Source organism: Onychostoma macrolepis, chromosome 19 (assembly GCF_012432095.1).
Source record: "Onychostoma macrolepis isolate SWU-2019 chromosome 19, ASM1243209v1, whole genome shotgun sequence".
NCBI lineage: Eukaryota > Metazoa > Chordata > Actinopteri > Cypriniformes > Cyprinidae > Onychostoma > Onychostoma macrolepis.
The window spans coordinates 16009395-16024580 of record NC_081173.1 but is presented as its reverse complement, the minus strand read 5'-3'; the positions used below and the strand labels follow the sequence as shown (position 1 = coordinate 16024580).

Below are 15186 nucleotides of genomic sequence, written 5' to 3'. Positions count from 1 at the left end.
GCATTGATAATAATAATTTAAAAAAATGTTACTTGAGCACCAAATCAGCACATTAACACTGAAGACTGGCGTAATGGCTGCTGAAAATTCAACTTTGCATCACAGGAATAGATGTAAATCATAGAATGGGTTTATTCAAGAATTAATTGCATTTTTAATTTACTTTTAAATAAATGTAATAAATTCAGATTCAATTCGATTCAGATTCAAAGAGTGTCATGTCATTGACCCACTATAATAATAAAAAAGAAAAGAAAACACAATTTTACATAAATTAATAGCTATAATCTTTCATTTTAATATAAGAATAGTTATAGGAAGTCATCTACTGGATGAGCTTAATATTATTTATCAATTATATAATCTTCCACTTGCAATATCATACGGTAATAAAATGACCCAGAAAAGATGACTGCAATTTTGTTTGTGATCTAAAGGTTCAGTGCTTCTATACAAATGCAAATGAGTATTTTAGTATCCAGGCTGAAGATGTAGTGAGACCGCAGTTTGTGGTGAGTAGCTATAAGGTGCTTGGCAGAGACTCCACTTTTTTTCTGTTAACTCAAATTAATTGCTTCATGACTTGCTCATGAATGAGATCGCCTGCCCCGTTCAATGCGCAATACATTTCCCTCGCTACAGCTAGACAAATATACGTCATTTCCAAAGGCAGGAATCTAACCTATTTTACGCCTGTCTAGAGCACAATGAGAATGAAATCAATGAATGATTTCATGCTCAAGCAGTGAATTTGGTTTTGGAAGTGACCTCTGTGTGTGTTGGCCAAGTTTATCAGATTTTCTCAGACATCCATCAACAGGAGGTATGGGAGAATGGATGTACCGTGCAAAGGTCCTTGTACTGCATCTTCTGGAATTTGGTGTCGGCATTGCCTGCGCACAACTCTACGTATCCCAGCACCACCTGGAAGACAGTGTTGTGGATGGCCTGAGTGAAGTGCATGTGCAGCTGATCCATGGCCGTCTGGGGACAAAGAGGAAAAACAGGAATGACAGAGTTTACACTGGATCGTCTGTAGGAAGTGTTATTTTTTATATAGGAGTATTTTTATACAGTATATTCACAAAGGCATCGATAAAAAAAAGAAAAATCAATATTACAACCTACCAATCTTTTTTGCATTGCCCAAAATGATATTTTAAAGTAACACCTCTGTATATCTAAAACCTGCTGTATTGACCTTTCTCCAAAGAATGGCTTTGAAGCTAGCAGCTTTTCTTCTCACAACCATTAGATGCTCTCACCATCACAAAAAACAAGCAATGGGGTTGTATCCTACAAACCAACATGTAAATAATAAAACAACACAAATCACAGTTAATAAATAAATACATAAAACTACGAACTAAGTGTCCATGTACATTTTTCTATTAAAAGAACCATTAAATGACTGTTAAACAGCCTGATTTCTTCCTTGGTTATTATTTTTGTCTCGTTTTCCACTAAAAAATATTTATAGTAAATCAATTTACTTGATGTAAAATTATACAATAACTTGCTTCAAGTAAGTCTATTCTTTTGGACTTCCTATTCATAAAAGAATTCTCAAGGGGAATTCTCAAAAAAACAAAAAAAAACTCAGTTTCCACAACAGCACATTATAAGTTTATTACATTTTTTTCTTGAGCATAAATCAGCATATTAGAATAATTTCTGAAGGATCATGTGGCTCTCAAGACTGGAGTAATGGCTGCTTAAAATTCAGCTTTGCCATCACAAGAATAATTTAAAATATATTAGAACACAGTTATCTTAAATTGTAATATTCCACTATATTGCTGTTTACTATGTTTGATCAAATAAATGCACCCTTGGTGAGCATTAAAAAAAAAAAAAATCTTACTATAATCTTTTGAACAGTATATACCCATACTGGACAAAATAATGTTATATTTATGCTTAAAGCAAGGGAGGAAAAACAGCTATGGAGTATGTTTGTTTGTTTGTGCTTAACACCATTCCAGTTTCAGTGGCTATTTTCATGGCGAAAAATTTTATGGCTGAATTATATCATGTTTTTACATTTTATTTTTGCTAAAAAAAATCCAAAACTTTATTTGGTTTAACTCTGTTAAATATATCTTCAAAAGAGTTAACTGAATAAAAAAGATTTGCTATATAGAGTAAGTAAAAGAATAATAAAGGTATTCTCTGAAATCAAATCTTATAAGTGTACTTTGTTCTATGGATGTTCAGATATTTTTTTTTTTACTGGAAACTAGGAGAAAATTACATAATATAATGTATTTTCCCTGCCAAAGCAGATCTGTTTGAAGGTAAAACTTCTGGGTAACTGTGGGCCTGGCTCACACTCTCACAGGAGATGAATCATTACCCAACTACATACTGAAGCTCGGTAGGGTCCCAATGGGAAAAGAAACAGCTTTGCTACAACTTAATTACGCTTCTTCCCTCTCGCTTTCACTGCTTCCTTTCAGCCATGAGGGCATCCCTCCCTTGGCTGAATTCAATCAATCAAAAAGGCTATCAGGATTTTCGCCTTCTCCTGCAGGTCAGTGTGTTCAAAAGCTGATAGGTGGAAATATTAAAAAAATATTCAAACGGATTTAAATGAAAATTATGAAGCTGACGAAGTCATCAACTACTTCTGCATTTGGGAAAATATAAAAAAAAAAAAAAAAAACTGAAAACATCAAATTGTAAAAGCATATTTAAAAGACAAATGTGACGGAAATATTAACTGTGCTGAGAAAAACGAGCAATTACATCCATTAGATAGATTTAAAAACAAGAAAAACAGAGAAGATGAAAAGATGGAATTAGATGTGCAGTCATTAGGCTAATTGCTGAGTTCATGGAATAGAGCCTGAAAGAACAGCACCTCTTTAGAGGCACAAACAACAGTTTTAACGAATGACGTAGAAATTGAAACAGGGTTTGCATTTGATTTGTTTTAAACTTTGAAGCTAGATGGTCAGTAAATATCTAGCTAAAAGCATTTTGGAACATTTTGTTCAGATCCATGATGAAATGTCCATCAGTGACGTCTCTTTAGAGTTGTGAAAATGAATTTCTATGAGAAAACGCATTTGAAATAATGGCAAAGGCCACAGAGTGAGCTACTGCAGAGAAAAGTGCATACCCCAAGTACAAAGCAGGGAAAACGTTGAAAAGATTCAGCCGATAGGGCAGATCTGAGAAGTACGACCCACATGAATTGTGAAATTGCCTTAAACTTACTCAAACTGCAAAATGATGCATTTCCAAAAACATTTATACATTTGAATGCATGGATTGCTCCTGATAACACTCAGAATCTAACCCAAGGTCCAAAATAATAAGTGCTAAATGAGAGCAAAAATTGTAAAAAGGACAGATTTCAAGGACCAGAAAGAACTGTTGATGTAAAAATTGGCATTGGTATGTGAAAAGATTATGCGATTTAATTATGTGATTATCACATCTGGTTTGTTATATATACACACGCAACAGTTCTTTCTCGAATCTGATTGGCTGATAAGAGTGTGATATTCTAGTGATAACAGAACTCCAAACGTTTACTATTTGTATTGTTATTTCTCACAGGGAGTGTCATGGCAGACACCCAATTCCACTATAATTTAAAAATAAATTGTGTCACAGAATGTAGTTTTAAGAGATTTTTAGGCAAGAATGTACTTGTTTAGACTCGTTATCTGATATGCTGCACGTTTCAGAGTACACGGAAGCAGCTCATGATCTGATGTTTTCAGTATCTCGGAGCAGCTTGTTTCACAGTAAACACTGCTACAATTAATATTAGTAGTAATGTGAGTAGTAGTAAATACTAATCTTTTACTTTACAATATTATTATTGTTATAGTAATATTTTTATTTATTAGAAAACTTTAGCAGGCGGAGGGGTGGTTCCGGCCTTCTTTTTTGTCCTTCGCAGAACACAAGCCTTTGTCGTTTATTTTAATCAAGAACAGAATTTGGAGGTTCGAAGATGATCAGATACCGTCATAGTTCCGACCGTAAACGATGCCGACCCACGATCCGGCGGCATTATTCCCATGACCCGGCAGGCAGCGTGCGGGAAACCACGAGTCTTTGGGATTATGGCTGCAAAGCTGAAACTTAAAGGAACTTATATTTGAAAGGATTTCAACTAAATATGGCTCATTTAAAACCTACATTTTTATATTAAATCCGACAAAAGCAATCCATGAGTAGTTCATTAAAATTTATATTTTAGTCAAAATAAATGCACTTGCTTTCATTTGGTTAGCATTTACAAGCTTTTTGGCACTTCAATGTATTTAATTTTTAAATAATATTCAGCGTAGTTGAAGGACAGGTGTTTTGCAAAATGGAAATACTTATATGAATATGAATTAATAAGACAAAATTAAGTTATGCACTGAAGAAACCTCTCAAATACATTAAACTGTATAAACAATCTGTCACCTGAATCTGTCGGCAACCACATGAAATTCAATACCAAGTTAATTATTTTCATAATAAATTTTTGATTTGATTTTATCAATTACTTGTTGCACTGGTACAGTTCTCAAAACCTGGTTTTTCATAACTACTCCCTGCAAGGATTTGATCGTGCATCCCAGTTAAGTGTCCTGAATCACCTAGTAATCTCTTCAGCCAGCGAATGACCCTCTCGGGGGTCTCCAGAGAGCAGACTCTTAAAATCAAAATCTGTTTCAAGGGTTATGTATGAATCACACATCTTGGAGTCGGTCCTTCAGTAATTACGGGTTGATCGGCTTAAACACCCTCACTCAGTAACCGTAGATGAAACTGCCATAGTCTGGACTGCAGACTGCAAATAAATTAAGTTCTTAGAGGTGTGTGTGTGTGTGTGTGTGTGTGTGTGAGCGAGTGAACGCATATGAATAAACAGCACAGCTGCCATCTACCTGAGAGGCTTTGGTGATCAAAGTGACACAAGGAAGGCTGTTTCAGATGAGACAGGGGACGTCTCAAGACGCACATACTTGCGCGCACTGAAGAGGACCAGTAGAATGAAGCATATGATAGCCGGTTTTTAATCAATGGGATTTAACTCATTTATCTCACATAGAATACGCTTCGTTATTTATATAACATAACGTTAATATTAGGACTTATAGGCTATCTGCACAAAATGCCCCGAATGCACATGAATGCCTCTGCGCGGCTATGAATGAACTCCTTTTGTGGACGCATTCTTCACGCAATAAAATGCAGAAACACAACTAAGCACAAAAAAAAAAATCACAGCGTTTTATTATAATAGTGTTCTCATTATAATGCTATGTATATGACAGTGCCAGTCATAGTTATTAATATTCTGCATTGTGGTCCTGCTCGCACCGCGCAGTGAAGAGATAATCACCGTATAGTAGGCTACTACAATGAAGCGCTTTACTGCAGTGTAACTCAACCAAATGCATCTTGTACGAGATAAATAATATATACACGATATAAATAAACCGACTGAAACGTTTTGAAATTACTTCTTGTACCCTACCTGATCGGAAAAAAAAATGAAAAGTGAAAAAGTCTTCCACTCTGCCTGTGTCAATTTGAGTTTTGAGATTTAAATCCCTGCCGCCAAAATGCTCCTCTGTCTGTGACGGATTAGAAGGCAAAATAGGGGAAGTTGGATTTATGCACGCACATTAATATTTATTTAAAGCTTATTTCTTTTAAGATTCTTATTTACAGCTTCTTTCTTTTAAGATTCTTATTTACAGCATTATCATAATAGGCTGTATATTAACTTACTGGGAGAAAACCGGTAGTTCGATGTGAAATCAGACATTTGATAACCCCCATATAGCGAAAATGGCATGATCATAACCACCCGCGAATATTCGACTCTGAGATTGGGAGTCGAATCAGGCTCCTCGAATAGAAGCATCGAATCGTCGACTAATCTTGATAGCACTATTTATACAATTAATATATTTGAATTAACTCATTTTGAATTAAAATTAGGGGGTCAACGTTAACATGTTAACGCATGCGATTAATAAAATTTTAACGTGTTAATATTTTTTGAACGCAAATTAATAGTTTGATAAGGTTTGACCCCAACTTCTTCCCGTCATCGCCGCGCGGAAAGTCATCTATCATTGTGTGATGAGGGTACAGCGAGCCAGTGTTGCCAGGGCAGCGGCACAAGTGGGCTATTTTGAAAATACAGTCGCGGGAAAAATTACAGAGCCGTGGGTTGCGGTTTTTTGGGCTACTTTTATAATGTACCACGGCCGCCCAAGGTGTATATAGACAAATAAAAATTTAAATGGATCCTTTTACTAATGTGTATTATACTTGGAATGTATCCCTGGCAACTTAAGAACGGAGAGGCGGTTGTAACATCACAAACAACGTGAGTTTCAGCCAGAGCACATGTTAAGGCTTTTACACAGCAGAAATAAACATTACAACAGCCACTATAGATTATATAAGATAATAAACACACGATTACGATAGGATATTTGTATGTGATTTTTTGTGAGTTGAATGTGTACATCTGAAATGCTAATTTGTGCAGCAATATAAAAGGCTATAAATAGCATATTTTAACAACAGTAAACGACCAAATTCCACATGCGATCATAAAAGGAAGTTATTACAAACACTCGATGGTGGTTTGAAGTGAGTTCTGAGTAAAAGTGTACTATTAATCTCATAAATTGTCTTATGAAGCATGATGCTAATATTAGCTCTAATGCAGCTGCAGAACAGGTCCAATTGTTCTTCATAATGCATTGTGTCATAATACTTCATGTAAGGTCACAAGAAAATGTTTTGTTGTATTTATTTAGAAATACTTTTGATAATAGTTGGGTAAATGTATACTGGGATTGAAGCGATGTGGCTTGGTAAACGTTTTATTGCCAGTATAAAGGCTGATAATGGCTGATTAAAAACAAAAGAATAATAAGGATTATGTCTCATACCTAGCAGAAGTGTGAAAGGTTCAGTTTCCTTAAACTAGTTTGTCATGCATTTCTTTATTTCAACACATTTACAGGTAAATCCTAGTATTTTAAATTTGTGATTAATCATGATTAATCACAGTCATGATTGTTATTAACGCGATTCAATTTTTTAAACATTTGACAGTACTAATTAAAATTAAATAATGTTAAAAGTAATTTCTGTGAATTTTCAGTAGCCATTACGTCACATGATCCTTCAGAAATCACTCTAAAACTGCTGGCTTGATGCTTAATGTTAAAAAATAGAGCTTAATATATTGATTGCAATTGTGATATTTTTTTAGGATTCTTTGATGAATACAAATTTATTTCAAATAAAATTCTTATAAAATTAAAAACTTCTTAGTCACTTTTGATCAATTTAATGTGTCCTTAATTGATAAAAATATTCATGTTTAAAAACATTCTTACTGACCACAAACTTCTGAAAGTATTTAGATTCTATATACATATACATATATACACACTGAACAAAATTATAAACGCAACACTTGTTTTTGCCCACATTTTTCATGAGCTGAACTCAAAGATCTAAGACTTTTTCTATGTACACAAAAGGCCTATTTCTCTCAAATATTTTTCACAAATCTGTCTAAATCTGTGTTAGTGAGCACTTCTCCTTTGCCGAGATACTTCATCCACCTCACAGGTGTGGCATATCAAGATGCTGATTAGACAGCATAATTATTGCGCCTTAGGCTGGCCACAATAAAAGTGCAGTTTTACTGTATTGGGGGGTCCAGGGGGTCCGAAAACCAGTCAGTATCTGGTGTGATCACTATTTGCCTCACGCAGTGCAACGCATCTCCTTCGCATAGAGTTGATCGGGTTGTTGATAGTTGCCTGTGGAATGTTGGTCCACTTCTCTTCAATGGCTGTGCAAAGTTGCTGGATATTGGCAGGAACTGGAACACGCTGTTGTATACGCCGATCCAGAGCATCCCAAACATGCTCAATGGGTGACATGTCCGGTGAGTATGCTGGCCATGCAAGAACTGGGATGTTTTCAGCTTCCAGGAATTGTGTACAGATCCTTGCAACATTGTCCGTAACATATGCCTGCCCATACCATAACCCCACCGCTAACATGGGCCACTCGATCCACAACGTTGACATCAGCAAACCGCTCACCCACACGACGCCATACACGCTGTCTGCCACCTGCCCTGTACAGTGAAAACCGGGATTCATCCGTGAAGAGAACACCTCTCCAAAGTGCCAGGCGCCATCGAATGTGAGCATTTGCCCACTCAAGTCAGTTACGATGACAAACTGTAGTCAGGTCGAGACCCCGATGAGGACGACGAGCATGCAGATGAGCTTCCCTAAGACGGTTTCTGACAGTTTGTGCAGAAATTCTTTGGTTATACAAACCGATTGTTGCAGCAGCTGTCCGGGTGGCTGGTCTCAGACGACCGTAGAGGTGAAGATGCTGGATGTGGAGGTTCTGGGTTGGTGTGGTTACACGTGGTCTGCGTTTGTGAGGCTGGTTGGATGTACTGCCAAATTCTCTGAAACGGCCAAGTAGGGCTCGCTGCAGTCCACAAGATCCAGGGGGCGTGGTTGGATCCACATCTAGGGGGTGGAGATTGGTAGGTTTAGGGGTGGAGATGGGGTGGGTTTAGGGATCATGGGGTGGAGATGGGTAGGTTTAGGTATATGTAAGGTGGGAGGAGTTGGATCTGATCCAACCATGCCCCCTGGATCTTGTGGGCTGCAGCGAGACGCTCCTCGAAATGCCTTTGGAGACGGCTTATGGTAGAGAAATAAACATTCAATTCATGGGCAACAGCTCTGGTGGACATTCCTGCAGTCAGCATGCCAATTGCACGCTCCCTCAAAACTTGCGACATCTGTGGCATTGTGCTGTGTGATAAAACTGCACATTTTAGAGTGGCCTTTTATTGTGGCCAGCTTAAGGCACACCTGCAATAATCATGCTGTCTAATCAGCATCTTGATATGCCACACCTGTGAGGTGGATGGATTATCTCGGCAAAGGAGAAGTGCTCACTAACACAGATTTAGACAGATTTGTGAACAATATTTGAGAGAAATAGGCCTTTTGTGTACATAGAAAAAGTCTTAGATCTTTGAGTTCAGCTCATGAAAAATGTGGGCAAAAACACATATTTGTGTGATATTTATATCCAGACAGGATTTCTCTAAAGAGCTGAGTTAGCTGAAAAACAGAAGGCAATTTGCTCCATACTTTTTGTTTTTTGAGGTTGTGTGGGAAACACACAGACATGTTCAATCACAAAGTATACCTGTGAAACATCTCCTCAGAGAAAACTAGTCCTATCAGTGTGCACAAAAAATCATATCAACTATTGTAAAAATACACACCTTAAATTTCAGGTGTTTGACAGAGCTATAAACTTGAGTGCTGTGAGCTGATGATTGGAGATCTCCATCTGAACAATGTTTTATTTATTTTCTAAATGTTTGTCCTGCTCTTATTTTTTCCCTTTATCCAGTCATCTCACAAACACATGCAACCATGCGTGACTAATACTTGAAAAAGGAAGCTCTTTCATCCTGTAGATCAATGGCAGAGCAACAATAGCAGGAGATTTCTACCTGAACATCATTTTATAAGGGGATGGGTAAGGCACCCAGACGAGGTAGGAGTCAGCTTATAATAAAACCAACAATGAGATATTTTTCCCGGATTCTGCTTGCAATCACAGCTTTGCTTTCTTCAGGAAAAGAAAGGTGGAATACAACACAGTGCACTTTCCTTCTGGCAAATCCTGTGCCAGGTATGAATCATCTTCCCATTTTGGGGAGAAAAAAAAAAAAAGGAGAAAAGTGGCACGGAGAGGGGAGACAGAGTCAAGAAACATTGGATGAAGCTGCGATGACTATGCCGATGATTTTATCTAGGCAAATATTTGTGATAACTGTGATTACTGTGCACTTGCAATTCAAATATGGCAATTTTACATGAATACAGAAATGCCATAAAAAGCACTTCATATAAATGAACAAAGTACAAACATCTCTGAATCACTTTGGGGTACGTGTGCACTGTCTATGGTTGTTCACGCCGCTCTCAAAAAGCATAAACAAGCAGTTCAATGGCATTTTAAATGCAAAGTGCTTCGCTTTCATCTTATTTTATTAATTTTTGAATATGGCAAATACATTTGGCTGATCCAGGTCAGATTGCTGCAAAATGACAAGTGAAAATCAAGAATTTAGGACAGAAATATACTGCATTATAGAAATATATACAGGTGCATCTCAATAAATTAGAATGTTGTGGAAAAGTTCATTTATTTCAGTAATTCAACTCAAATTGTGAAACTCGTGTATTAAATAAATTCAATGCACACAGACTGAAGTAGTTCAAGTCTTTGGTTCTTTTAATTGTGATGATTTTGGCTCACATTTAACAAAACCCACCAATTCACTATCTCAACAAATTAGAATACTTCATAAGACCAATAAAAAAAACATTTTTAGTGAATTGTTGGCCTTCTGGAAAGTATGTTCGTTTACTGTATATGTACTCAATACTTGGTAGGTGCTCCTTTTGCTTTAATTGCTGCCTCAATTCGGCGTGGCATGGAGGTGATTTTCAAATTCTATCAAATCTCTGAAGTATATTCCCATTCATATTCACAATTTTGAGCACTCCAGGGTGATTATGAACATGAAATTATCCAGCCATGGCTTCCTGTCTCACAGAAATATAAATAGGAGGGAAAACAAAGCCCAAATTCCCTTAATCAGCCATCACAATGAGAAAAACCAAAGAATATATTTCTGATGTGCAGCAAAAGATAACTGAGCTTCACAAATTAGTGAAGTCGCTTTAAGAAAAGAGCTGGAGCAGTGAAAATTCCCATTTCCACCATCAGGGCAATAATTAATGATTTCCAATCAACATAAAATGTTACGAAACTGCCTGGAAGAGGACGTGTGTCTATATCGTTCTAATTTACGGTGAGAAGGAGAGTTTGAGTGGTCCTTGAGACTCTCCAAGGACCACAGCTGGAGAATAGCAGAAAATAGTTGAGTCTCGGGGTCAGAAAACCTTAAAAAAAAAAAAATTGTCAAACAGCACCTACATCACCACATGTTGTTCGGGAGGGTTTCAAGAAAAATTCTCCTAGCTCATCCAAAAACAAACTCCAGCATATTCAGTTATCAGACACGACTGGAACTGAACTTCAAATGGGACTGGCTTCTGTGGTCAGATGAAACAAAAAAAATTAGCTTTTTAGCAGCAAACACTCAAGATGGGTTTGGTGAACAAAGGGATAAAAAGTACCCCATGTGTACAATGAAATATACTGCTGTATTTTTGATGTTGTGGGCCTATATTTCTGCTGGAGGTCCTGGACATCTTGTTTAGACACATGGCATCATGGATTCTATCAAATACCAACAGATAAAAAAAAAGTGACTGACTCTGTTAGAAATCTTATAAATGGGCCATGTTTGGATCTTCCAACCATACAATAATCCAAACACAATCCTCAAAAACACAAAAATGGGTCACTGAGCACAAAACCAAGCTTCTGCTGGCCATTCCATTCCTCTGACCTGAACCCTATAGAAAATGAGTGGGGTGAACTGAAGAGAAGCAGCACCAACATGGAGCTGGGAATCTAAAGGGTCTGGAGTGATTCTGGATGAAGGAATGGTCTCTGGTCTCTTGTCAGGTGTTCTCTAACCTCATCAGGCATTATAGGAGAAAATTTAGAGCTGTTAAACTGGCAAATGGAGGTTTCAAAAAGTATTGAATAAAAGGGTGCCGTTAATTTTGGCCAATGTGTATTAAAGTAAAACATTTATTTCATAATGATATTTCCCCCGATTTTAAATTCTTATTATCCAATTAAAGGTTAGATTTTTGTGAATTTTTAAAATAAAAGATCAAAAGGATTAACAATGCAGATTAATTTTCACAGCCTTCTTTGATCATATTTACCAAGGGTGCCGTGATTGTATATGTGTGTGTGTGTGTGTGTGTGTGTGTGTGTGTCAGAGGTGGGGGACTCGAGTCACATGACTTGACTCGAGTCGCAAATTTAAGGACTTGTGACTTGCTTGACTAAATAAAGAAAATGACTCGACTTGACTTGGACTTGAGATCCAGTGACTTGAGACTTGACTTGACCTTCATGACTCGGCAGGACTTGACTTTATAACAACTCTAATTGTTATTATAAATCATTGCGACATAATTTGGTAAACAAAACGCAAGCCACTGAACCAGCGGCAGAAGTGATCCGAGTCTGCGCAGTTCATGACACTGCACGAGCACAGGAACACAGCACGCCAAATACACAGAGCAAGAGAATCTCTCGAGATGTTTGGATTAACACTTCATAACTGTATGCATTTGCAAAGCCAGGACGTCACCACTTCATAAAGGAAAGGTATGTAAACGTGTTCGTTAGTTGAAAACCACAGTGTTTTATCGATTAGTGATATTTCTCTTGAACCCAAAATCCAAAACATGTTGTCAAAATGGCCCTAGTATGAGTTTTTATATTTATAACTTACGATATTTAGTAATATTTTCAGCGCGGCTGCCAACAGTTCCGTTGAGTCCACAGCTAAGTTAGAGTTACGCGCATCTCTAAGCAACACACTGAATACTGAACGAATCCAGGGATTTGAACGAATCGGTTGAGTGATTCAGTGGCCCATTCTTGCTTGTTCATGAACGAATCAACTGTTTTGAATGAATCGGTTCAGTGAACACTTCTGTGATAAAGCTGTGATTTGCCACCACTTACTGGCGGCATTAATGTCATAGAGTTGGTCTATCAGTTAATTTCATATTTCTATATTCAATTTTTTTTAATTAATTATTTTTCCAACAGAACAAACAGAAAACAAAAACGAAACAAAACAAAAAGCTTAGGCAGACCTTAAATGCACAGCTGTCAATTTAGTTCTTATTAAGATAAAATCAAAGAAATCGATAAGCTACAGGGGAAGATACATAAACATTAACAGCAATAGGCTTCTTGTTTTGAGCCATGATGACAATAGTTTTCAAGAACAATGTAGGCAATCATGCAAAGTGAAAGAAACAGTCCAAATAGGGTGTCTATATCCGATGAAAATTTTGGGTCCGTTTTATTTCTGATATAAGGGGTGATTTGTAGTCAGCATATTATTTAAAATTGAATAGCATGTTTTGTTACACACTGAAATTATTTAGCGTGCTCCCAGACTGAATTCCAGGCTTCACTGGAGTTATTTAGTGCGAAATCATTTTCAAACATCTATTATCTTTGTCTCCTAGGATGGTCAAACTCAATATAACATAAATATGAGATACATATTTTTATCTTGTATTTTTATAAATTTTTTCTCAATTACAAACTTATCGGTATACAAAGTAGTATTTTGCCTATTTTCTAAATGTTATATTTAAAACATTATTATTTAAAATGTATAATTAAAAAAGTAAATTTCTGAGGAAAAATGAATAAGGTCGTGTGGCAAAAATATATTTGATCCTGTGACTTGACTTGACCCTTATCAGGACTTGACTTGACTTGCTTGAGGTGAGCCACTGACTTGGCTTGACTTGCTTGATTTGTTTGTACTGTGACTTGAGACTTGATGGTAGGGACTTGGGACTTGCTTGAGACTTGAACATGTGTGACTTGCCCCCACCTCTGGTGTGGGTGTATATGTGTGTGTGTGTGTACAAAAAAAATGAAAACGTCACGGTACCAGGTTTTTTTTTTTTTTAAGTACCGGTGGTACCGAGTACCCGGTTCTTGACCCGTACGGCCCAACGATTTCCGCGATGCAGAAAACGCGGACGGAATCTCGGAATCCAGTTATAACTATGGAATTTACAGTTTAGCACGGAATGTCACGGAATTTGTCAAAGTTTGGATGAATTAATCAAAAGTAGGTCATTACACTTAAATCAAAGCGTAACATGGACTAGTATCTGTAAATATTAAGCCGCAAAAGTCGATTCAGATATGAATCCCGCATGTTCTGCAAGTCTCTGTGTGAATGAATGAATGGCAGAGACGCACGTTTTTTTTTGTTTGTTTTTTTTACTAAAGTTACACACACTGAAGCGCGCATGACGCTCGCAGTGATTTCAGCATCTGCCATCTCAATGAGGACATAAATACATAAACAATATCTACAGAACTGCTCTGAGAGTCACTTCACGAGCATTTTACCGTTTCATTTGAGTAAAACCAGCTTCATATCATATAGCTACACACAGAAATTTAAAGGTATTCATGGCAACCCGTCAAAATAAAAGTTTATCTTAAAGACATTGTGCCAGAAATATATTACTATTATTTAGTAGAATGTATGTGATACTATTACTACTGTTGAAATTGTTTTTTTTTTTTAAAGAAATAAACACAATATTTCTTCCATATTTTAATTTTAATAGTAAATCCCCTTTATTTACCAAAAAAATAAAATGTGTTTAAATTTCACTAATTAAAAGACAAATTAAATTTGGGTGAAACTTGTTTACTGTTTTTCATACTTTTATTACTTGCGGAAAAACTTGAAACACAATTTAAATAAGTATAAAGAATGGCATTGATTTTTGTACATTTTATTTTTGTTCGACTTCATTATTAAAAATAGTGCTTTTTTTAATTAGCATGTGGTACCGAAATTGGTACCGAGAACCGTGGATTTTCACTGGTATCGGTACCGAATACTGAAATTTTGGTATCGTGACAACACTAATACAAATAGAATAAAATAGTACATAAAAATATTTTAAATATGTTGACTATTATTCATGTTTTACACTTTCTAATATTTGTTCACAAAGACAATCAAATGTTTTGTTGTATAACTTCTTCACAGGGTGTATGTGTATTAGGCTTACGCTGTGTGCCAGCGTCATAAACAAAACAAACCGAAAAAATTGGCTAATCACAGTTATTTGAATGACAATTCAGCATCAGCCAAAATGTCAGGGTCGTGACAGCTCAAGCAGCGATGACTCACCTGTGTCTTGCCCAGCAGCTTATATGCCAGTTGAACTTTGGTGTAGTGAGAAACATCAAAGTGCTTGCAGGTTTTGGACAGCGCCACATCTAGCTGTTCCTGCATAAATGAGCATGAAATCACAAAGATCAGCAAAGGAAGTTTAATGACATAATTTGAGTGCATATGGAAAGCAGAAACAGGCAAAAAAAGAACTTAGAAGCCTCATTTTATGGTGCTGAAACGTACAATTACCA

The 15186-nt window shown here is 36.6% G+C and overlaps 1 protein-coding gene across 2 annotated transcripts in view; it reads right to left on the bottom strand.

The window, feature by feature from the left end:
• Window positions 1-15186, bottom strand: part of vps50 (VPS50 EARP/GARPII complex subunit) — a 131806-nt gene that overhangs the window by 85035 nt on the left and 31585 nt on the right. For both annotated transcript variants that reach the window (XM_058753356.1, XM_058753357.1), the window contains exons 11-12: window positions 14951-15049; window positions 844-984 (exon numbers count right to left, since the gene is read on the bottom strand). In XM_058753356.1, coding sequence (XP_058609339.1) covers window positions 844-984; window positions 14951-15049 — 240 coding nt within the window. The remainder of the gene's footprint in view (window positions 1-843; window positions 985-14950; window positions 15050-15186) is intronic.